At 47.0% G+C, this 24,366-nt stretch overlaps 1 protein-coding gene across 18 annotated transcripts in view; it reads left to right on the top strand.

Annotated features, from left to right (window-relative positions):
- Positions 1-24,366, top strand: part of FAM193B (family with sequence similarity 193 member B) — a 31,717-nt gene that overhangs the window by 2,632 nt on the left and 4,719 nt on the right. For 5 of the 18 annotated variants that reach the window (XM_067031958.1, XM_067031961.1, XM_067031960.1 and 2 more), the window contains 5 exons: positions 11,645-11,750; positions 12,711-12,942; positions 14,148-14,535; positions 17,202-17,403; positions 18,317-18,556. In XM_067031958.1, coding sequence (XP_066888059.1) covers positions 11,645-11,750; positions 12,711-12,942; positions 14,148-14,535; positions 17,202-17,403; positions 18,317-18,556 — 1,168 coding nt within the window. Of the gene's footprint in view, positions 1-3,892; positions 3,954-11,644; positions 11,888-12,710; positions 12,943-14,147; positions 14,536-17,201; positions 17,404-18,316; positions 18,557-24,366 lie in introns of those variants that run through there. The other 13 variants (XM_067031965.1, XM_067031962.1, XM_067031963.1 and 10 more) reach the window with 11 other exon arrangements.

The raw sequence follows: 24,366 nt of genomic DNA, 5'->3' as shown, positions 1-24,366 counted from the left end.
GCAGGCCTTTGTGCCTTGGTGAAAAGCACCTGCTGAAAGAATTGGGATCAGTCATTGCTCTACCCACAGGCATACCTTTGGTGAGGATCTCTGGCTCCCACCACCACTTAGAACCCTATCTTAAATACTTAGAGTGGGTAAGTAAGGTGAAATTCAGTGTCATATGCCAAACCGAAGCCAAAGATGGCAAATGAGATCACTTTCAGTCCACATACAGGTTTAAATGCCTCAAGTCACATGTATTTTTGTTTCTGTTTTTGTTTTGATTTGAGCCAGTATTTTTAAAGGTTTCCCGCAAAACTGGATTTGTACCATCTCTTAAAACAAAATCTGGTGCTCCTGGGCCCACATTTCCAGGAGGCAGTAATCTGCAGTCTCTGGGAAGTGTCTGCCCTCTTTATCATATTAAGGACACCTGATCTGTGACAGGCCGTGGGCCAGCTAGAAATGCAGAAGTGAATCAGCCGTGGTCCCACCTCACAAGGGGCTCATTTAGTCTAGAGACTAGCTTATAGTAGTTTGTGGTAAGGCTAGAAGATCATTACTTCCTCTGAGTTAAGGCTTATAGGCTACTCTGGTTGCATCCAATTTCCTTTCCTCATTTTCGTAACCTGTACACATTTAAATGCAGGACTTTGAGCTTAATTGGAATCCCAAAAGTCCTTCTAATTGATTAGGCCACTAAACTACATTGATACATTCACTAAAAACCTCATTTATTTCACAAGAAGACTAATAAAACAGTTACAGCCTTATTAGCAAAGAAAAAAAAGAAAAACACCCAACTTACAAAGCAGTTGGAGGAGGCAGTGAGACATAGTATTTAATGTTACAGACTTGAGGTGAGCTTCCTGCTCAGTCTCCTAGCTTTGTTGCTGTGGTCATGTTTCTTCCCTTCTTTAAGCCTCTTCCACAGCTTTACCAGAGAATGTGGAGCAACCCACATAGCACCTAGTGCTCCTCATGCCAGAGCTAGAATTGGACGTGGCGTGTGGCAGGGAGCCATTTGGCCATCCAAAGCCTGAGTGTTCTCACCTGCCAGCTCTGCTGGCTGTCTCTAGTTCTCTTGGACCACTCAGCTTGTAGTCCAGGTGCACACTCAGTAAACCCCCAGGAGACTTGCTAGACTGTAAACTGGCATTTGGTGGGGGTTGAGCTCATCCTGCCCTTCCCATTTCTTATCTCTACAGCATCACCTGGGACTTTGCCCAGCCTAGTTTAAAGGAACTCTATAGAGACCTGGCTCCCCCACTGCTCAGAGTTAAACCTGCTCCCTCATGGGACTGGAGCAGATGATCAGCCAGTATCTTTCTTAAAATCATCTCATTATGTTTAATGCACTCAGCAAGTATTAATGATCTCTGTGCCAAGGCCTTTATTTGGGGCACACAGATGAATGAGATAATCCCTATACCCTGAGACTTCCCCCTTAAAATCACTGCCCACCCAGCCATTTTCATTGCAGATAGGAAGAAATGGTACTGAGGAGAGATCTTTGTCACCTCTGGTTCTTTGTAAGCCAGTAGAGATTCACTATGTAGAAATGCCAAGTCTTCATCTTTTGAAGATGAAGACTTACCTACTAAGATTTTAAAATTTTAAATTTCTGGACTTCCCTGGTGGTCCAGTGGTTAAGATTCTGAGCTGCCAATCCAGGGGGCATGGGTTCAATTCCTCAGGGAACTAAAGAGCCCAGATGCCATGCAGTACAGCACACACACACACAAAAAAGTAAAATTTTAAATTTCCTTAAAATGTCCCAGAGCTATAAGCTTAATAAATGATATCAGATGTACTATTAAGATCCTAACACCTTTACTTACTAAACCTAGAATTTTTGAGAGCATGGGCTATGTTTTAATTCATTTCTGGTGTATTTATTACGCATGGTCCTTATGTGTTCGATGAATGGCTGTTAAACTAAATTACAATAAAAGAGATGTTAGATTTCTAGCACTTTATTCTTACCTGCCTGCACTGCTAGGCCAGGCTGGCAGTTACTCATTCATTCAGGCACATTGCACACACACCATGCCCAGTCTTCCTCTCTCCTGACCTGGCGTTCATTTATTCTACCAACACTAATGGACACCTGTTCTGTGCCAGGCCCTGGGCTAGCTGGGAATGCAGAAGTGAATCAGACATGGTCACTGCCCACGGGGGCTCATGGTCTAAAGAACATACATATAATAATTGCAGTTAGACTAGAAGAGCATCACTTCCTCTGAGTTGAGTCAAATCCTAGATCCTAGTACACGCCTTTAGAAGTATTTCAGCCTTTTGGGTTTTTTTTTTTTTTCATGTATAAAATGACAGTGATGCTGGGCTCACACTAGGGTTCGGCAAGTACTGCATGTCAAGCACTGAGCACAAGTGGTAGCTGTGATTATTATAGATGCTTTGTTCTGAGGATGCACAGATGTTATAGCCTAGAAAAAGCTGCTCAGAGCTGAGGCTTCAAGGTCAAGTAGAAGGTCCTCCAGAGAAGGTGAGAGAAAGTGTCTAACTAAAGCAGACAGCATAGACAAAGACCCAGAGGCCAGAACTGCCCAGCTCATGGAGAGTGGTGAGAGGTCTAGCTGGAGAGTTTAGTAGGTTCTTGAAAACCAAGAGGTTTGGGCTTTATCCTGTAGGCAATGAGGAATCAATGAAAGGTTTTAAGTAGGAAAGTGAATGTGATGTGCTTCATTAAATTCTCTCTGATAGCATGGAAGTAATTCTCAGTGGGAGAGGCAGCTGTGATTGCTTGATTCTACCTCTACTTCTCCCTCACCCCAGCCTAACTAATAATCAGATCCCTTGTGCTTTGCTGGACCCTTTCCCAGACCTAGAATCTTTAGGTCTGGAGCCCAGCATCTATTGTTATCAAATTGCCCCAGGTGATTCTGATTTGTGGCTGGGTCTGGGAATTGCTGAACTGAGGGTGCCATGGGCATCTTTGCGGAGGCCTGGGCTATTCTTTAAAGAATGGGGCTTCCTCGGGGAGGAGAGAGCTTTTCCATAAGCAGGAGAAGAAACAGCCTTAGTTTTTAAAAAAAACAAACTTTTTCCAGTTCTCCAGTTGTTGCCCATATTCTCCAACTGCTAATCTTACTTCATTTATCGAAACACGTGCTGCCACCTCTACTGAATGATTGGGATGCACTGATTGATGAGACACAGGCCCTGCCCTTGAAAAGCTGTCTTCTGTGCAGAAGACAGATTTTAATAATCAGAATACACTTGATAAGCTCTCTACAAGAGACATGTAAAAAAGTGTTAGGGCATCCCAGAGCAAAGCACAGTTTATTTTGCCTGTGGACTTAGGAGAATGTAACACCCAAATTGAGCCTAAAAAGGAAGAGGCAGAGGGAGCAGTGTGAGTGAAGATGTGAGTTACGTATTGGAGACAGGGATGGCTATTGTGGAAAGGAGTGGTTAATGGTTCTTCGAGGCAAAATATGCAGAGCAGAGAAGGACTGAGGAGAGGCATGCTTGTGTCCCGGGAAAGGCATGCTTGTGTCCCGGGAAAGGCCCAGTGTTTGCACCCTTCAGTTCTGTGCCCATGTTCCCACCCTCATCCTTCAAACTCTAGGTGGATGAACATGGTGCAGTCCTATAGGCCACCTGCCCTTTATTTCCTACCCAAGGCTCTTAGCTATCCAGATCCCTTTGTGGTTTCCCCCTCCATTCTGAAGTTAATAGATATAGGGAAACTAAGGCAGAAAGAAGGGCCCGGAAATATTGAAGGTTCTTATTAGGAAGTTGCAGCCAGAGAATGTGGGCTGGGGTGGGGGGGTGGCGGTCAAAGAGACCTTGAAGGTCACCTGTCTAGTCTTCTGTCCTGTGCTTCAAGTAATAACTTTGGATTGGGCAAGTCTCACTTAGTAAGTTTCCCTGTCATTTCTTCCAGGACAGAAGAGGAAAGAAACTAACGGGTATTGAGCACCTACTGTGTGCCAGGCCCAGGCCAGGTACTTTATATAATTTATTTCCTTCTGTCCTCACAACTCTGTGAAGTATGGTTTTATTCTCATTTCATAAATGAGGAAATTGAGGTGCAAAGAAATTCAGTAATAATCCAAGATCATACTGAAAATGGCAGAACTGGGATTTGAACTCACAACAGTCTGTCTCCAAAGTTCATACTCTTCCACCCATGAGAACTCTGTGTTGCCATTACAGAGTAGTCGGTGATAAGGTTTGCCCAAGGTTCCAGGTAAATAAGAAGCAGCTTAGGCCTTCCTGTGGCTGGTTACACCCAGGAGGCAGGTTTGACAGATGAACTAGGCTTGGTGGGTAGAGGGCCCCTGGGGTCAGAAAGACTCACTGCCCTATCCTTGACTTAGCTTGTACAACCGAAGAGAATTCTCCACAAAGTGGCTTTATGTTGTGAAACTATTGTCCTACCTCCTGGAAGGACCTGAGCCAATAACCTGAGTGGGAGTTCAGGTGAAAGCTCCAGGGCACTGAGGTGGTATCACTCCCTAAGAATTAACTACACCCTACACCTCTGATGGCCAGCAGTAGAATGGTCTGAGATTCTTAGCATTGATGCCCTCCCATTAGTGGCGTGGAGTGACGCAGCCATGCCTTTTCAACATGGTATGTCGGGAAAGGGGCTGGTTTGGCTGTGTTTTAGTTTCTATCCTTTGTGTAGAGCAGCTGAGACATGAGCCAGATGGGCTTTAAGGATTCGTTCATTTATTCAACGAATGCCTACTATGTGCTGGGCCCAAGCCAAGCCTAGTTCCTGGACACACTTAAATGGCCGCAGTCTACTCCCTGCCCCCAAAGAGCTCCCATTCTACCAGGATTTGGAGTAGGCAGAGGATATGTCTTTGGCACAATGTGATAGGTGCTATACTGAAATAATTCTACTCAGCCTGGTCCAGCAAAAGCTTCAGCGACCTTTGACCAAGATTTTAGGGGATAAGTAGGAATTTCCTGAGGAGTAAAGCTGAGGTGCTGGGGTTTGAAGGGGCAGGGTGTATCTGAGGAACAGTATGAATAGAACCTATGGCTCTCAGGTGTTAAGCATGGAAATGGAGTATGGAGAGGTCAGTTGGGGCCAAGTTATAAGTGCCAGGGGCCAAAGGGTGCCATGGTAGCGAGCTCCACCAGAAAGGAGCCTAGAGATCAAAGAGAGACCAAGGTAGGAAAGAGGAGGTAAAGGAAAGAGATCCTCAAACTGGATAGGTATGTGAGAAGGCACATAATAAACTTATATTAAGTAGAGAAGCCCAATGTCCTAATCAGTTTTTAATTTATGTATTATTTTGTTTATTAATTATAATTGTATATTATTTTAATATGTGTTCCTACCTGATTCTACAAAATGATTATGAGGCATCCTGGGAGTTTGGGAGCATTGACAACCCCGTGCATGAACCTGCCTGGTTTACGCATGTGTTTTTAAGGCAGGAACTCTATGGTTCCCAGCACCTAGCACAATGGTTGGCACCAGGTAGGGGCCCTGAGAATGTTTGTTGAATGGGAGAATGAATGGGTGAACGGAAGAGTGAGTGGTGATGACTGGGCTGATAAGTTTTTTTAGGCTGGGGATTAATCATTTTCTCTGCTTTTGGAAGGGAATTTTAACTGTTGTCCTCTGCCTGCCTCAGTGACAAGGAGGCTTTTGGAGTTGGGTGACTTGAGAGTAGAGTGCTCTACTGGGCCACTTCAGAATAGAATTTGGAAACTGTTGCAGGGCTGCTGGTTAGATACAGCATGTGTCTTGGAATCCTCCCAAACATACACAAACTCTTGGGAGTAAAAAGAATCCATGAAAGGAGTGAGAGCAGGTTTGGTTCTGGAAATTAGATACAGCTTCAAGAGCAGTCCTTGACAGCCATCTGGCCTAGTGACACATAATTCCCAAGTTGTGGCGAGAAAGTCTGAAGTGCAAAATTTACTCATGTCCCCAAAGAGCTATCCAGATATACCATGAACTGCTATATGGTTGTTAATAATCACTGTTGCTTATAGTGCACCCACTGGGTGACAGGCACTGCTGGATGCTTTGCATCAGCAGTTCTCAAAGTGTTTGGTCTTGGGACCCTTTTACATTCCTAAAAAATTTTGAGGACCCGAAAGAGCTTTTGTTGATTAAACTATTGATATTTACCAAATTAAGTATTAAAGCTGAGAAAGTTTAAAAATATTTAGTTACTAATTCATTGCAGAATAACAATATTAAACCTATCACATTAACATAAATAACAACTTTTAAATTAAAAATAACAATTTTCCAAAAAAATTAATGAGAAAAATGGTCTTGTTTTCACTTTTGCAAATTTGTCTGCCTTAATAGAAAGAAGTTAGATTCTCATATATGCTTCTGTATTCAGTCTGTTGCAATACATTATTTTGATTGAAGTATGTTAAAAAAAAAAATCCAACCTCACACAGATACATAGTTGGAAAGAGAAAAGTATTTTGATAGCCTGTCCAGATGATTGTTGGTGTTCTTCTTTGCAATATGGAATCTGAGACCATATCAATGAACTCTTTATACTCATTTACATTAAGATCTGTTGGTTCACCTAACACTTTGAGTGGACTTTATACCAGTGCATGATTTTGTAACATTATGCTTTGATCATTTGGAAAGTAGGTTCACTGAGTTATGTATATATTCCAAATGTTTTCTTGTTTCATTTTATAATATCAAAAGATAACACTTGTTAATATCACCATCAATTTCATCATAACATCTTTAAGTATTGGGAAGCTGTCAAGCTCATTGTTGTGGATACAACTTTTCCAAAATTCTAATTTTCTCCTAAAACTTGAATTTTATCATTGACCATAAATACAGAGTTGTTTTCCTTGAAGTGACAGGCTCGTTTTGGTCATTTTTTGAGAAAATGTCTGCCAGTAACCCAAGTTTGAATAACCATAGTTTGTCAGTCAGTCATTCTTTGAAGTAAAAATGGTGTTCCATGAAAAAATTGGCTTCCCCTTTCTTTGATTTTATCTCTTTTTTCACAGGAAAAACTAGATTGTCTTAGCATAATGCTTCTCAGACAAAGACAGAAAAGTCTTGGGCCTGGTCAGGTGAGGGAGCAGGTACTGGTTTTAATGGCTGCACATGCCAGCCTCCTGGGCTGGGAGTGGCCACAGTCTAGGGTTCCCCTGGCTCATTGACTGCTGTGGGGATGTGTGTGCTACAGCACCGATCCCCTGTGTAAGTAACCCCACACTGTCCAGAGATTTGGGGTTTGCTCAGAGAATGAAGCAGAATTATCTTGGAGCTTTCTTGAGCAGATCCGAAATCTAGAGAACCACTAGAACTTTTCTTTTCTCTCCTCCATGTTTTACCTAAAGCTAGACCGGAATCTGGAGAGGCTCTGAATTTAAACTGAGGTAAGAAGGAATAATTAGCTGTTGCCCAGGGTTGCTGGATTTAAGAATCAGTTCCATCAGCCTTTGTGATGAAGAAACATGGTTGGAATTTTCATTCATTTGATAAACATTTATTGATCATGTTATTCATGTGGGAATACTGTGCCAGGTGCTAAAAAGTACAGCTTGAGAACAGCTAGCTGAAACCCTGAATTGACTATAGTGGATAAGAAGTCATGATTGCCAGGAATTTGGAAAATGGCAGGAGATTGCAGTCAAAGGGAACTGTGAACCAAGAGCTTTTCTCTGCCAAAGCAAAAATTTGAAAAATCTGGTAGTATTAACTGTATATAATATCTCCAGGGATTAGAATTCTCACAAACCTCTGGCAATTAAAGTAGAGATGAAAATGTCAGAGGGAAAAGTCCCCAGGCTCCACTGGGAGTTTTACCCAGGGGCAGGCACCAAAGATTAGAGTTAAGACAGCTTTGAGGGTGGCCCCCAGAACTAACTGGGCCTAGAAAGAAAGAATCTAGTATATCAAACTCAAGACAGTGGATAAGCTAGTTTCCAGTGTAGACTTATTAAGAACAGACCAGCCAAGGGGCCTAGATAATAGATTGAATACCTCCTGTATGGATCCCTTGAGCTAAGTACTCTGCATCTCTAATGTCACTTAATCCTCTGGGCAACCTTATGCAATGTAGGTGGTATATCCCTGCTTCAGATTGTACTTAATTAGCTTTCCAGATCCTGTGTTTCTTCCTTTAACTAGAAAGACAGCCTGCCGTATAAATTCACTTCCATTGATGGCTATTCTTATTTATCATGTGTACCATTTTAGCTCTAGGGAAAGTCATGTTATTTCCATGAATGTGGAATCTCATTGTAATCCCCAAGGAATGCGATCTTCCACTCTTCCACACTTGAGATTGGAATCATTTAGGTGGAGGTCCAGGGTGGGGAGATGGCCTTTTTCTGTGGGAAACAGTAATTTCAAGCGATGTCTCACCAAACTGCCTGCCAGCTGTATTGCCATGGGGACACTTAACAAATCTGATTTAGCCACTATGTGCCCAGATGAGCCTGTGCCCTTTGCTGTACTGTGAGGGATCCAGACAAGAATCAGATCTGGTACCTGCCTTCTAAGAGCACAATCTAATAGAAAGGACAGATAAATAAGTTAAGTGGAAGGCACAGATGTTGTAACAAAGGCACAATGTGCTGTGGGGATATGGGAAGGAGAGGTGAATTATAAGAGGGAATCTCTAGGAAAGCTTGGGTGAGATTGGATCTAAGCTGGGCCTTATTTAAGCCTTGCCCTTCTACTTATTGGTAAATGTGGGGAGGAAGGGGGTTTTAGGCAGAGGATCCCCTTTAGCAAAGGCATGACATAGGAGAGTACAGGGAGTATTTGGGGGAACTTAAAGAATGACTTCATGGAGTGAGGACAGATTAAGATGCCTAAAAATCACCTTCAGTTCATTGCATGTGAGAGACTCTTGCATTCTCTTAAAATACAGTGATTGTATATTCTATATTTTCAATCGTAATCCTGATTTTAAATACTATTTCCCATTGCCCCCATCATGTTCATAATTAGTGCCATATGTTGAGCAACATATATGCCTGGCACTAGGTGCTTTATCACAATGCTCACAGCCAACTCTGCAAGTCAGGACTTAATCCCATTTTATAGATGGAGAGATGTAGAATAAGTAGAACTTGCCCAGCATTATACAGCTGGTAAGTGATGGAGGCCCAGGATTAATGCCAAAGCGAGTGTTGTTTCTGCTATACCCCAGCACCTCCCACAAGTACTTTGGCACTAAGTACAGTCACATTGATTACATATTTAATTGATAAGAATTCTGTTTTCACTTTTAAAAGAAAACAGAAAAAATTACTTATTACACATTGTCATTTACATTATACATTTGAATTGTTGTACCTACAAAACCATATATACTGTACTTAACCGGCCATATAAAAAATTTCGAGAATAATTTTACTCATACAAGATTTTCATCTTATGTAATAACTATAGAACATAACACTGAAATGAAATGAAACTCAATTGTAGTAAAATTACACGTACTGGTGTTTACCTTAAAAATATGGTCACTGGGCTTCCCTGGTGGCGCAGTGGTTGAGAATCCGCCTGCCGATGCAGGGGACACGGGTTCGTGCCCCGGTCCGGGAAGATCCCACATGCCGCAGAGCAGCTGGGCCCGTGAGCCATGGCCGCTGAGCCTGCACGTCCGGAGCCTGCGCTCTGCAATGGGAGAGGCCACAACAGTGAGAGGCCCGCGTACCACAAAAAAAAAAAAAAAAAATATGGTCACTTTTCTATTTCTCACAGGGGAAGGGACTTGGGCATTGACCCCACCTCCTTCTGGAGTTACTGTGGCATTTTGTAGCTATGGAAAGTTTCCTGGGTACACATCTCAGAAACGCTTCCCTTGCCGTAACTTATCTGAACACCATCCTTCTCCATTAGCCTTCCACCCTTTCCATGAGATACTCATCACCAGTGGGTTCTAGAAGCCTATATTTTTGCAGCTGCCATTAAGCAGCTGACTTGCTCACTGAAATGTCCCCTTGGCACAGACTGTTGAGGCAGCATCTCACATGAGTTCCATATGTAAGATTCCTTTCTTTCTCTCTCTGGTACTCTTTTCCAAGGTCCTTGTACTTCCGTAAATGTTTCAGTATGCTCCTGGTACTACTGTTTGATTCCTTTCTTTTTCTAGAAACCAGGGACCCAGGTCAGTGTAATTGTAACATTACAGATTTAAGGATACCCTGATGCCAACTTATTGTGAGAAGGTGATTTTACTCGAAAAAGATGATGCCATTTATTTTATTGGTAGGATGAAAATGATACTCTTATTAATTCCTTTGCTTAGGCCTCTGCAAATACCTGTTACCTAGTGGTGGGTAAGTTTGGAAGGTATATCAGTTAACTACTGTGTGTAACAAACCACCCCAAAACTTAGTGGCATAAAACAATACTATTTATTATTTGTCATGAGTCTCTGGGTTGACTGCGTGTTTCTGCTGATTGGGGCCTACTTGGCTGATCTCAGCTGTGCTCACTCGTGTGTCTGATCTGCTGGCCAATCAGCTGGGAAGACTCAGTTTTCCCCACATGTCTCTCACATCCCTCCAGCAGCTAGCCTGGTCATGCTTACATGGCATGGCAGGGGTACGAGAGCAAGCAAGCCCAGCCATGCGAGGAGGCAAGTAGAAATGCATACACATTTTTCAAGTTTATGCTGGCAGCATGTTTGCTAACATCCTGTTGTCTGAAGTGACATGACTGTCAGAGTGAGAAGGGACTATAGTACAAAGTTGCAGGATATAGGAAAGCCATTAATTGGGGTCATTAGACACAATCAGTCTCCCAGTCAGTACCCCTCAATGTGACAGAAAACCTATAGACTTACTACATTTCTAGGCGAAGTTTGTCCTAGAAGGGAAAAACAAAATCCAAATAATAATTACTGTGTACAGGGACCATGCTATTGGCACGCACAGGGCTAGGCACTTTCCCTATCTAGGCACCAACCCTCACAACAACTCTGCAAAGTAGGCAGGAAATCTGAGCTTAGGAAGTTCAATAACTTGCTCAAGGTCACCCGGCTAATTTGTAGTCAGGGAAGGATTAGAATGTGTGTCAGTCTGACCCCCAAAGCCCAGGGTTTTTTCACCATACCTCACTGCCTCTCAGAAGCACCAGGGTTGGCCTTACTCTCCAACTCAGCTTTCAGCTGAGTTGATACTCTTTGACTGGTTCCTCCAAAATGCTGCTGTGATCCTAATGGAATTGTGCAGCTCTTCAGGAAACCTACATGTTCCCCCAAACTGCGTTAACTGAAACATTTTTTCTTTCAGGTGGGGATTGGTCTATAGACTTCACAGACACCTAAGGATTGTGGCGTCTCCCAGACATGCCAGAGAAGGAAGGGCCATCTTCTCATTAACCTTCAAGATTTGGGGACATTGGGGCATTAGGGCATTTGAGCATGAGCTTTGGAGTCAGCCTCACTAGGGTTCAAATCCTAGTTCAACCACTCACTAACTCTATAACCTTGGGCAACTTATTTAACTTCTTGAAATCTGTTTCTTCTTTAAAAAAAGAAGAGAAGAATGATAACACCTAGTTTGCAGAGCTGTTACAAGGACTAAAATTAGGTGAATAAAGTGCCTAACCCAGTGCCTGGCACGTAATAAGTGACGTCATTAGTATTGTTAATATTATTTCTAAGCAGAGCCCTTCCCCTTCTGGGAAACCCTGTTTCTGTCTGTTGGACAGGTTCCCCCCACCTCCAACCAGTCTGTGCAGACTTGCTGCCTGCTGTGTCACCGGGAACGCAAAGGCTGGGAAGAAGGCCCTTCCCAAAATGGACTGGTGTTGCAGGGTGAGAAGCTGCCCCCTGACTTCATGCCAAAGCTCGTCAAGAATCTCCTAGGCGAGATGCCTCTATGGGTCTGCCAGAGTTGCCGAAAGAGCATGGAGGAAGATGAAAGGCAGACAGGTCGAGAACATGCAGTGGCGGTAGGTAACCGCTGAGAAGGGTTCCCTGAATGCAGGAGCGCTGCCTGACCAAAGAAGTCAGGCTGCTGAGCTGTTGCTGCCTTGTCCTCTCAGGTGGCTCTCCTCAGGCAGCACCTATGCCCTGGTGCCAAGAGGCTGCTGGGCTGCATCCACACAACATTAGCAGCTTGGGTTCACATTTGGGGGAAGAAAAGAGGGGTTTCAGGCAGCCCACCAGCCCCTGAGGACAGTGCACAGTGTGAGGGCTGGCTCAGATGTACTGGTAGATTGAGATCCTGACCGTTCTCTGTGACTGTGCTGCCTTCAGCTCTCTGGCAGCTCAAAAGCCAACCAATATGATATGGAGGGCAAAGGTCAGTTTGAGGGTCTGCAATGTACCTCCATTAGAAGGCTTCCAAGATGCCTAGGCACTGTCTAAGTGCCATCTCCTGAATCACAGAGGTCAGACTCCTTGTTTCTTACTCCCCCCAGCCCCTCTCTTTTACCCAGAATCAGTTCAGCTTCAGGACTCCTAAAGACTGTTAAAGACTGTTCCTCTCCTTGCCAACTCTCAGGACTCCCCAAAGGCCCACAGTTGACATGCAGTCTCTGCTATTACCAGAATCTCTCTCATCATATCCACATACTTCACTGGGAGCACCACAGCCCCTCTTGGCAAAGGCCTGGCCCACATTTGCCCTTGCACCTTTAGTTGTGGGAACTGTGCTTTGGCCATGGCTTGGGGGCCTGGAGGAGGAGGTGTCCCTGGGGAAGCTGAGGCAGCAGAGGGTTAGCTCTGATGTTTCCTCTTTTACCATGAGCCTTTTTCTTCCCCCTTCCCCAGATCTCCTTGTCACACACATCCTGCAAATCGCAGTCTTGTGGGGGTGACTCTCATTCCTCTTCGTCCTCCTCTTCATCGTCCTCATCCTCGTCCTCCTCCTGCCATGGGAACTCAGGGGACTGGGATCCCAGCTCGTTCCTGTCAGCACATAAGCTCTCGGGCCTCTGGAACTCCCCGCACTCCAGTGGGGCCGTGCCAGGCAGCTCGCTCGGGAGTCCTCCTTCCATCCCTGGTGAGTCTCCAAGCTCGGAAGACAGCCAGGCCCCATAAGTGGAGAGAGCTCTCTTTTCCTGACCGCTTTGTTCAAACAAATCAGAAGATCTGTTATTAAAATATTAAGCTGGCTGAAAAGTTCGATTGGGTTTTTCCATAACATCTTGTGGAAAAACCTGAACAAACTTTTGGCCAACCCAATAAGTAAAAGTGGAGCTGTTCTGGTGGAAGCCAAGCAGGGAATCTAGCCCTTGACTGTCTTGGTGGGAATCCTTTCCCCAGGACTGGCTCTGATAGCTGTTCCCATTGGATCCAAGAGGGGACCTGGTAAGCACTGGCTGAACAGAAAGTGAAGCCTGGAAGGGCCTTTAGGGAATTAGGAATCAGATCACCTCACTCCTGCAGCAGCACAGAGGGCCTGGGTGCCTCCTTTTCTCCATCTAGGGGATGGGTGCTTTTATAAAAGCACTGCACTTCCATCCACAAGAGATGGGCAGTATGAGCTCCCTTGATTAGTAGCCAGTTTTGCAGCTGTGTAAGCCTTTTTTAGATCCTGAGATAACGCTTAGTGACCCAAAGAAAAAATATTGGGTTTTTGATGTACTGTGTAAATATGAATTACTGTCTACTTCTAAATGGAGGACCTGAATTCTTCAAAGGGGTGCTGCCCCCAGAATTGTGAGTTGAGTAATGTATAATTCCAGTTATTTTGGTGCATAAACCAGAGAGAGTCATCAAAGCCCTTTCCCACTTGTCCTCTGAAATCTGGGGCCACCCGGGAGTCTGGCATACCCTGGCTGCCTCAGTCCATGTGGCCCAGAGGCAGAGCCTCAACCTGCTGCTCCACTGGCTTCTGTAGATCCTGCCCTGGGCCTGAGGAATGCCTGTTGACAGGCAGGTCCTAAAGAGGCACTGAGAGACAGAACATGTATCCCCTGTTTATGCCAGCAGAGGTGTTGTGGCCTTGCATGGGGCTGGCATTCCTGGTACCTTCTCTCTCAGGCCTGGACTTCAGCCTGTCCAGCTGCTGCCTGAAGAGAAATCTCTCCAGCCCAAGGTACTGCTGGGCTTTTCCAAAAGCTCACAAGTCCACCATGCTGAAAGGCTGTGTCCAGACATGTTCCCTCTGGTCGCAGTAAGCAGGGTGCTGCAGCAATGAGCCGTTGGGCTTCCTTCCCAAGGTCTGGGCTCCCACTGACACCTCTCTCCCCCGTCCGCCCACAGGTGAGGTTTTCCCCATCTCGGAGCACCACCGGCACTCAGACCTCACTGCTCCACCTAACAGCCCCACCGGCCACCACCCCCAGCCAGCGCTGCTGATCCCATCTCACCCCGGATCCTTTGGCTCACCACCCCACCCGCACCTGCTGCCCACCACCCCGGCAGCACCTTTCCCTGCCCAGGTTTCAGAATGCCCTATTGCCGTGGCTGCTGCCCCCCATACCCCAGGGCCATGTCAGAGCCCCCACCTTCCCTCCACTAGCATGCCGCTCCTGAAGATGCCTCCACCATTCTCGGGTTGCAGCCACCCCTGTAGTGGGCATTGCAGCGGGCACTGCAACGGGCCCCTCCTCCCACCACCCAGCTCTCAGCAGCTCACTAGCACTCACAGGTAAGTGAGTGGTGCAAAGAGCAAACTCCCTGACAGCTTGAACTTAAGAATTTTGGGAAACTTTGTAAAGGGTACCTTTGGGATAGAAATTAAAGGGTAGATTGTGTTTATGTTTTTTTCATAGTTCAATTATAAAAGAAATATGTGTTTATTACTTAAAAACTTGGAAAAATTTAGAAATTATAAATATTTAAAATATATAAAAGAAGAAAATAATTCCTGGCAACCTAAACTTCAACACTGTAGTACATTTTTTCTTGATGGTTTTTTAAAATATATACATGTATATATTTATTTATTTGGCTTCGCTGGCTCTTAGTTGCAGAATGCGAGATCTTTAGTTGCGGCATGCGAACTCTTAGTTGTGGCATGTGGGATCTAGTTCCCTGACCAGGGATCGAACCCAGGCCCCCTGCATTGGGATTGCGGAATCTTAGCTACTGGACCACTAGGGAAGTCCTGTGATGTTTCCATATATAAATAATATATATAAATAACAAAGTGAGGTCCACATTCTATATATTTTTGTTTATTTTTTAACATTATACCATGATCACTTCCCCAGTTAAAATTATTCAGAAAACTTTTCAGTGGTCACGTAATGTCTTGTTGTACAACTCTAGCATAGTTTATCATTCCCCTATTCCTGGATATAGGCATTTCTAGTTTTTAACTGTTATAGACTAGGCTGTAATAAGCATCCTTGCACACAAATCTGTTTGAGTCAGGAGTTCTGTCCTTAAGATAGATTCCTGGAAGTAACTCTTAAGTACTGAGAAAGTTTATATTAATATATATATGAAAGGTACAAATTTTTGGAGAAGGTAGATTTATCTTTTTATATTGTAAATCACATGTGTGTGATTTTTGGCCACGCCTGGCAGCATGTGGGATCTTAGTTCCCTGACCAGGGATCCAACCCGTGCCCCCCTGTAGTGAAAGCGTGGAAGCACGGGGTCTTAAGCACAGGACCACCAGGAAAGTCCTCTAAGCACCTTGATAATGATTCCTTCCCCGTGGAACCTCCCTCACCTTCTCCAATCTCAGAAGGTGAGAAAGGCACCAGGGTATGGGGGTTGTCAGTTTTTATAGGGGTGGGTAATTTCATAGGCTAATGAGTGGGAGGAGTGTTCCTGCTCTTTTGGGAAGGGGCGGGGATTTCCAGGAATTGGGCCACAGCCCACTTTTTGATCCTTTTGGTCCATCTTGGAACTGTTACAGATGGTGCCTGTGGGTGTGTCATTTAGCTTGCTGATGTGTTACAGTAAGCATATACAGAGGCTCAAGGTCTAGTGGAAGTTGACTTGTGTGCCATTTTGGACCCATTTGATTCTAATCAGTTTATGTCATGTCCTTGGGCTATGTCATTCTTTCAAAGGCTGTGCTCTGCCCCCTTCCCTCCTGTTTCATTCCCCGCTCAGAGATTTTACTCCCGTATTCTTATGGGAAGCATAAGCATAAGAAGGGCGATGATCCGATGGTCCGTCTTCAGTAACTGCTTCAAGGCTGAGTAGGAGTGTTGACCCACCCCTGCTCCTTGCCCCACCCTTCCTCCTGCCTCCCTTGGCCCTAGCCCTGGGGCACTCTTACTGCTGATGGCCAACCCAGGGCTCTGACTCTTCTGGCTCCAATTCTGGGACCTTGCAGGCCTGTCTCTTCCTTACCCTGGGAAAATAGTCTATATTACAGGATGCTTCCGGAAATCCAGAGGCAGACCAGTGCAGTGTGAGAGCATGAGCTGTGTACACAGACTGAGTCCTAGTTGATCCTTGGGCAAAGCAGTGAAGCACTCTGAGCTTCGGCCTCCTCCACTGCAATGGATTTTTACAATCCTGCAAAAATCCTATTTTGCAGGATTTAGGGGATTGTTAGAAATAATATGCTGTATACAGTATCTGGCGCAAATAGTAGCTCTTAGAGTCTGTGGCCCACAAGACACATTTGCTTTCTTAACTTCAAGGCCCCATGGCTAAGGCAGCTCTGTCCAGTGATTCAGACTCAATCATAAGGACCTTAGAGGGAATTCCCTGGTGGTCCAGTGGTTAGGACTCGGCACTTCCACTGCCAGAGTCCCAGGTTCAGTCCCTGGTCAGGGAACTAAGATCCCACAAGCCGCGTGGCATGGCCAAAAACAAACAAAATGGGAAAAATGACCTTAGTAAAAGGACCTTGACCTCCTTTGGATGTTCCAGGGAGCCATCAGTCCACTAATCTGTTCAGACACATACTTACTGAGCACCTACTGTGTACAAGGTTGTTATGCTACACACTGGGACCCAAAAATAGAAGTGGCAAAGTGGCATAGTCCCTGTTCTTGAGAAATACACACTCTGGTCTGAAAGAAAGATGGATAAACAGACCATCACTATAAAGCGTGATAGTAAGATAGAGGTATACCTGGCATCCTCAGAGTCCAGGAGGCTCACATGGTAGGTGTGGGCAGGGGAGGCATAGGGAACCTTTCCAGAATAGCGCCATAGAGCTGGGCCCTGAGGGACAGCCAAAGTGTTTGCCCTGTTTTTGTGAGGTTCTGATTTGGTCTGACTGCCTTGGTGTTTGTGGGATGAGGCAGGTGAAGGTGATGGTGGGGATGCTTCCTGGGCTCCTCGTGGCCTGCTCCTGCCCTTCCCTTCCTCACCTTTGGGCCTGTCTTTCTCCCCCATCAGCAGGGACCCTGGGTGCAAGGGGCACAAGTTTACCCATAGTGGCCTGACCTGCCAGCTGCCCCAGCCCTGCGAGGCAGACGAGGGGCTGGGCGAGGAAGAGGACAGCAGCTCAGAGCGTAGCTCCTGCACCTCATCCTCCACCCACCAGAGAGATGGGAAGTTCTGTGACTGCTGCTACTGTGAGTTCTTCGGCCACAATGCGGTGAGTGAGCCCTGCCCAGGCCAGAGCGGGCTTGTGGCCAGCCCAGGGGAGCCAGAGGAGCACCCTGCTCTCCCCAAGGACCCCTTGCTCATGGGGCTAATAATTGCGCTTGGACTTTGTGAGTCCTTACACCAGCGTCCACTCGCTTGATCCTCCCAGCACATTGGTGAGGTAGAGATTTCTCCACATTTTGCTGCCTTTGCTCTTCTCATGGTTTCTCTTAAGATTCGCTTTTTTTCCTTAGGCAAAAAGAAAGGAGGTGGCAGAGGAAAGCTATGATTCTGATGAGTATGTATATGTGTGTAATCACAGAGAAGTGAAGGCTTCTGCATGATGAAGGCAGAGTGGAAGCAAAGGCTCTCAGTCCCCAGTGTGAGAGCCAGCCGAGGGACAGGTAGTGAACACAGATGGTGCCAGGAAGGAGGCTCAGAGCAGAGTACATGCTGTCTCTGGACAGGGAGAAAGCAGTTCAGAGGTCTCATAAGGTGAAGAGGAAAGGGCTGCTGGCTAAGGGAGAGCAGTTGAGGACAGAAGAAATGAAAGTAATTACATCGCTGGTCACCTTTGAGCTAGCGGTTGTTATCCTCATTTTAGAGATGACAAAATTGAGGCTCACAAAGGCTCAGTGAACCTGCCCAAGGTCATACAGCTTCTGAGTGACAAAGCCTGGGCTCAAACCTGCTTTCCTGGCTCCCAAGTCACTGTGCTCCCAACACTACTGCGTTCCTCTCACTCCCTCCACCCCCCACTGCCTTGGCTCCGGGCCTGGCTGAGGGTGAAGCCATTTGGTCTAAGTGGCTGTGGTAGAAAGAACAGTTGTCTCGCTTCTCACCACATGTTTGATGCCAGTGGGTGGGAGTGCTATGGGCTTCCCAGGCCCAGGGTGTAACGTCAGCACCTCCCCCTCCCCCAGCCACCCGCTGCCCCGACGAGTCGGAATTATACCGAGATCCGAGAGAAGCTCCGCTCAAGGCTGACCAGGCGGAAAGAGGAGCTGCCCATGAAGGGGGGCGCCCTGGGCGGGATCCCTGGGGAGCCCGCCGTGGACCACCGAGATGTGGATGAGCTACTGGAATTCATCAACAGCACGGAGCCCAAAGTCCCCAACAGTGCCAGGGCTGCCAAGCGGGCCCGGCACAAACTGAAAAAGAAGGTGGGTGTGGCGGGAGCCCAGCTCTACCACCTCTTCTCCCCGAGGAATCCCTCGCCCCAACCCCCAGGACTTTTGGGGCATGAATGGTGCTGGCGGCTCTCTGCTCTGGGAAGGTCTTAATAAGTTTGGGAGGCATCAGGGTGAGGGAGCCTGGGGGCCAGTGATTGGAGGAAAAACAAGTCATAGCGTCAGAAGCCGCTTGCTGGATTCCACAAAGCCCAGGACTTGCTTCAGTCAGGTATTCATTCAGCAAACACTTCTGCAAATACTGGGAGCTAAAATATGATGCAGTTAAGTTCTCACCCTGGAGAAACTCAGTCCAGTGGAGAGAGTGACACAAAACTGGACAAGCACGTTAGTGTGTGACAAGTGCTGGGATGAGGGAAGCCCCCCGTCCTGCCTCGTGCTGGAAATGGCTGTACCACGAGACTGCCTTGGGAGCTGAGTCGTAGGGAGTGAGTACAGATTCATCAGGAGGGCCCTCCTGGCAGCAGGAATAGCACATCCACAGCTCCTTTGTGAAGCCAGAGCTCAAACCCAAGAGAGGCAGGAGAGATAGTGGAGGTGAGGGAGGGGCCTCTTGGGCCCTGCTGAAGAGCTTTGATTTGATCCTACAGCTGCAGGGGGTGGGGTGGTTGCTGGAGGGCTTTAACCACAGAATGCACTTGCCAGATCTGCATCCCAAGATGACCCTGTGGCAGTATGGAAGGTAGCCTGGAGGGCTGATACTCCAGGCTGGAGAACCAAGAACCAGGGAAGAGATGATTGATAATGGGCCTGGAGCAAGAGAGATGGGTTTTTCAGAGGAGGCAGGTGATCTGATTGCAGGACAAGGATATGACAGAGTTAGGGATTATCTCCCAGGTGTTTGCTAGGGTGACTGTCAGGAGGGCGTACCTTTAATGAGCAAGGGTGGAATTGGCAGAAGACTGGGAATTCACTTGGGACACGGTGATCGGAGATTCTCTTGAGACGTCCAAGTGGAGATGGAGGTGTGGGGCTGGGAGTTGCTGGCATGGGGATGTAGTTCAAGCCATGGGAATGACCCAGCCTGAGGGCTGAGTGAGCTCCTCCCAGAAGGCTGAGGATAGAACCAGGGAAGCTACTCCTGGGCAACCCTGCTGCCAGGCGAGCACCAGAGTTTGATGGCTCATCCCCTGCCACCTCATCACCTCTTGGCCTGCCTGCCCTCTGCTTTGTCTGCACAGTGCCACACTCAGGAGCTCAGCCGTAAGAGAATGGGTTTGACAGCTAGCTAGCTCCAGGTCCTGGGTGGTCAAACAGCCCTGGTGCTCTGGAAAGCAGCAATGATTCTCCATCTTTTTCCAAACCAAAGGACAAACCAGGACCCCTTCCCTGCAGCCTGAAGTAGTAAGCCAAAGGGTCCCACCACTGCCTTCAGAAAATGGTCAGCATTTTCTGTCTCCTAGCCAGCATTGCCTGGCCAGAAGTGTGCAGTGGGCAGCAGTGGTCTCTTTGGCCTTTCCTGGGCTCCCAAGGCAGTGTTTCCTAGTTAGGTCCCAGCAAGCACACTTCACAGTTCCCAGGCCTGGGGTGCTTTTCATAAATTGCTATGCCTGGATATCCTTTCTCCTTCATGTCTGCCCCCCTCCTTTTCCTTCTGAAAACCTCCTCCCAAGCCCAATTCATGTTTCCTTCTTTGCAGTCTTCCTCAGGTAAATCTTCCGCTGTGCTACGGCTGCACCTCGCCCGTCTCTCTAGTCTGCCTTTTATCATTCTCTACTCACTCGTTCAGAAACTTCCTGCACAGCTCCTGTCTGCCCTGCCCAGTCTGAGGCCAAGATACAACACAGAAGTGGGTAGTTCTGATATCCTGTAACTAGCGATCATGGGCATTATCTGTTTATACATCAACCTCCTCCCCAGTACCCCTCCTCCACCTCCCAGACTTAACTACAGTCCATCAAAAACACAGCTTCCACCAAGAACCATCCACCCATTACCCACCTGGGGAGACAGGTAAAGCTGGGTATTTTTCTGCGCGCGTGCTCGCTCGCTCGTGCTCTCGCTCGTGCTCTCGCTCTCTGTCTCTCTCTGTCTCTCTCTCTCTCTGTCTCTGTCTCTCTCTCTCTTTATTGTCCTAACCCTTGCTCCTTTGAAACCAACCCCTGGCTGTGTCATCTGCAACCTCCCACCACCACTCCTCTTCATCCACTGAAGACTGTCAGTACTGTCCTGTACTTCTTCCCTTACCTTGACCATCATTCATTCACTCTCCTACCAGTCCTCTTAATTCCTTGCTCCGTTGCCCTTCCTTTACACCCGCTCAGAAAAACCACAGTCCTGGGTTCGATCCCAGCCTGCCTCTCCCCTTCTGTACCTTGAGGAAGGCACTGGATTGAATCTATCTGTGGCACCCAGGCCAAGTGGTCTCCTGAGTACCTGAGCCCCCACTTTGCTGCTCTCTAGTCTTCTGTCTCCTCGTCACTTCCGTTCTCCCCAGTCCCTTTGTCAGACCTCCATTCTGCTCCAATTGCCAGGCTCTCCCCACCCCCACCTTATTTTTTTGGCAGATAACCTTACTTACTGTTTCAACAAGGATTAAAAGCCAAGTGGACAGGCACTCTTTCAATGTTTTACCACCCCACCTGCAGACTTCCTTGTCATGAGGAAAGAGTTAGCCCTTTTCCTACCTAAGGCCTTTGCAGTCCTTCCTGCCTCCTCAGTCTAACACCAGCTTCCTGCTGTGTGGCTCCAGCCTCTCTGGGCTGTTTCCCGTCAGCAGTTCACTGCGCCCAGTACTCTCTTTTTTGAAAGCAGACTGTCCTTTGTGCATACAACCTCACACTACCCCAGTCTCTTTCCTCATCACAGAAAAACATCATCTGCATTTACTCTGCAATTGTCAGCTCACTGCAAATTGTTTTCCACCTCCAGTGCTCCACAGAGCCACCAATAAGTTCTTTGTTGCCAAATCATTCTCTCCTGTTCCATCTTCTTTTCCACTAGGCAACATCTCACACTTTGTTTTTTCTCCTTTTCAAACAGTTTTCTTTGGCTCCTCCAACTTCAGCCTAGTGGGGGTGGGGAAAGGGCAATGGGGAGGCCACATTCTCCACATTTCTCACTTCTTCTCTGCCCTCTGTCCTGTCTCCTTTGTGCGCGCCTCTTCCTCTGCCTGGCCCTCCCCCTTGAGGACAGGTCCCTGGGAAAGAGCCATCTAGATAGTGTTGCCTCCCAGGTCATTATGTCCACCTATTTCCTCCCTGTGCTTCATGGTGACATCTCCTACTGCTGCTGGGCACCTCCTCACAGATGTCCCGCAGATACCCGAACTCAGCATATCCCACACTGAGCTTGTCATCTTTGTCCAAAGAGCCCGCTTTTCCTTCTCCATTGTCTGTCTAGTTAACGGCACTACCATCCACCCAGTTGCCTGAACCAGAACCCCCGGTGCCATCCTGGGAGGACTACATCATGGTGATGGAGAGCAGCGGGCCTTGGAATTGGACCCCAGTTTGAAACCTGGCTCTGCCATACTTGCTGTATGACCTTGGGCAAATCACTTAACTTCTAAGCCTCAGTTTCTTCCTCCATAAAATGAGAATAACCGTAGAACCTAATTCAAGGCTTTTGCAAGAATAAAATGGAGTGATGCACAGAAAGATTGGGCAGAGTGAACGCTTGGTCAGTGCAGCTGCTGCAGCAGCAGTAGTGGTTGTCAATGTTGATTTCATGACTCATCTCATTCTCTCTCCCCATCCGTAACCAAAAGTCCTGGCTGTGCTACCTCCCAAGTAGCTCACACCCTACTGCCACTGCTTAAAAAGCCTTCAGTGGCTGAACATTGCCCTTAGGGTCAAATCCAGGCTTAAGCATGGCCTGCAGGGCTCTTGAGGATCCAGCCCCTGCTTAGCTTTCCAGCTTCATCTCTCAGTCTGCCCCTATCGCCTTCCTGCCCACTCCCCCCCACCAGAAGAAATCTGTGCTGCAGCTGTCCCTCTAAATGTTTGCATTCCCTAAATATTTCACCTGTTCCCATTTCCCAGCCTTTCTATTTCCTTTTGTCTAGAAAGTGCTTGTCTCACACTTCCCAGGATAATCCTGTTCACCCTTCAGTGCTCAGTGAGATACTGCCTTCTCTGGCAACCACCTCCTGATGGCCCAGTCTGGGTTCCCAAAGCACTCTGCTTTTTTCCCTGTACCTCTTGTCACTGGCACTCAGAATTAAACAGCCTGTTTGCATGTCCGTCTCCCCGGCAGATTCAAGTCAGTGAGCAGAGACTGTCTCACGCATGGCTGAATTCCCAGTGCTTCATAGAGTCGCAAGTCAAAACATGATTGTCAAAGGATGTTGAAAAACATAAGAACTTCTGAAGATCACTCCTGAGTGTGCTTTCCCGACTCTGCCTCTTAATTAGCATCTAATCTTGGGCCAGTTCCTTATTCTTTCCAAAGTCGAGTTTCCTCATCTGTAAATTGAGGATAACGACACAGCAAGGGCAGTTGTGAGGATTAAGTGAGACAACATGGGGAAGTACCAGACTCATGGTACATAGCAGAAAATGCGTGGTTCTGTGCTTTCTCCTCTGACTACCAAATCATACATGATTCCACGTCACTCCCTCTACACCAGTAGTTTTCAGTCTTTTGTAGAGCAGCAAAACTCTTTTCTGCAATTGAAATCTTCCATGGAACCTCAATTCCTAACAAATAAAAGCAAAGCTATTCTGGTACAGAGGAGGAGCAGAGTGAAGGGCCTTCCAGTTCTTTGTCCATCCCCATGGCCTCAGAGCTCTGTAGCATTGAACTCCACGGCACACAGCTGCTCTAGACTGTTTCTCTTCCTCACCTGAGTACCACATTGCCAAGGCACAGCCTTATTAGTGCCCAGAGAAAAGGGCACACACCCACTCAGGTGTCCTCATAGTGACCATCTGATGTATATAGGTTGACAGTTTTTCTCCCAATTTGCAAATGGAGATTTTAAGGTTCAGGGAGAATAAGTGATTTGTCCAAGGTCCCACAGTTGTGGTCCTAGTCAGCTGTGGAGCTAGTATTTTTAAAAGATGAGAGAATAAATTATGCCCACTGGGGCACAGGGTCACCCTCTTTAAGTTGATGTTGAGGTGGTCGCAAGACCTCTTTTCTCACTTTACTCATCACTGTTTCTCCCTCTCCATTCCCATATCAGCTGGAAATAGGTGAAATGGTGAAATCATCTGGCCCCTAGCACACCACTACCACCTCATTCCCGTTGGCTTTTGACAACTGTCTCCCATCTCCCTCTAAAGGCCTCCTTAGCCTGCTGGTGCCTTGAGGTTAGGCAGAGGGGTGGGCTGACTCAGAGCCCACAGACTTGTTTTCACTTTCCAGATCTGACTCTGTCAATGCTGAGTGGCAGGGTCCAGCCTTCCTCAGCCTCGTGGTCCTCACCAGGGCAAAGGGGCTGCTTTTACATCTTGCTGTGGGGGCCCCATGTGGCTGTCTGTTGTATGCCACTGGGCATGCTTTAGGCATGGCCTTGATTGCCTGAGGCCAACTAAGCACTCAGTGGCCTTCCTATGGGAACTTGGCCCTCTCCAGTAGCCTCCCTTATGTGACATCAGGAGGGCACACACATTCCCAGCCACCCAGAGCAGTCTGATCTACCATGGCAGTCTCACAGCCCCACATCTTTCTTGAAAGACCTACCTGTTGTCATGGCTTATTTTCCCCTACCACCTGTAGAATTGGAGAAAATGCCTCTGTAGCAGCCATCTTCCTTAATGCATCCCCACGTTGGTCTTCACTCCAGAATTATTGTCCCCATTTTGAAGATGAGTCCACTGAGACTCAGCAAGTGAGTG

Source organism: Kogia breviceps, chromosome 4, assembly GCF_026419965.1.
Source record: "Kogia breviceps isolate mKogBre1 chromosome 4, mKogBre1 haplotype 1, whole genome shotgun sequence".
Taxonomy (NCBI): domain Eukaryota; kingdom Metazoa; phylum Chordata; class Mammalia; order Artiodactyla; family Physeteridae; genus Kogia; species Kogia breviceps.
Note: the sequence above shows the minus strand (reverse complement) of the source record. Positions and strands in the feature narration are given on the sequence as shown.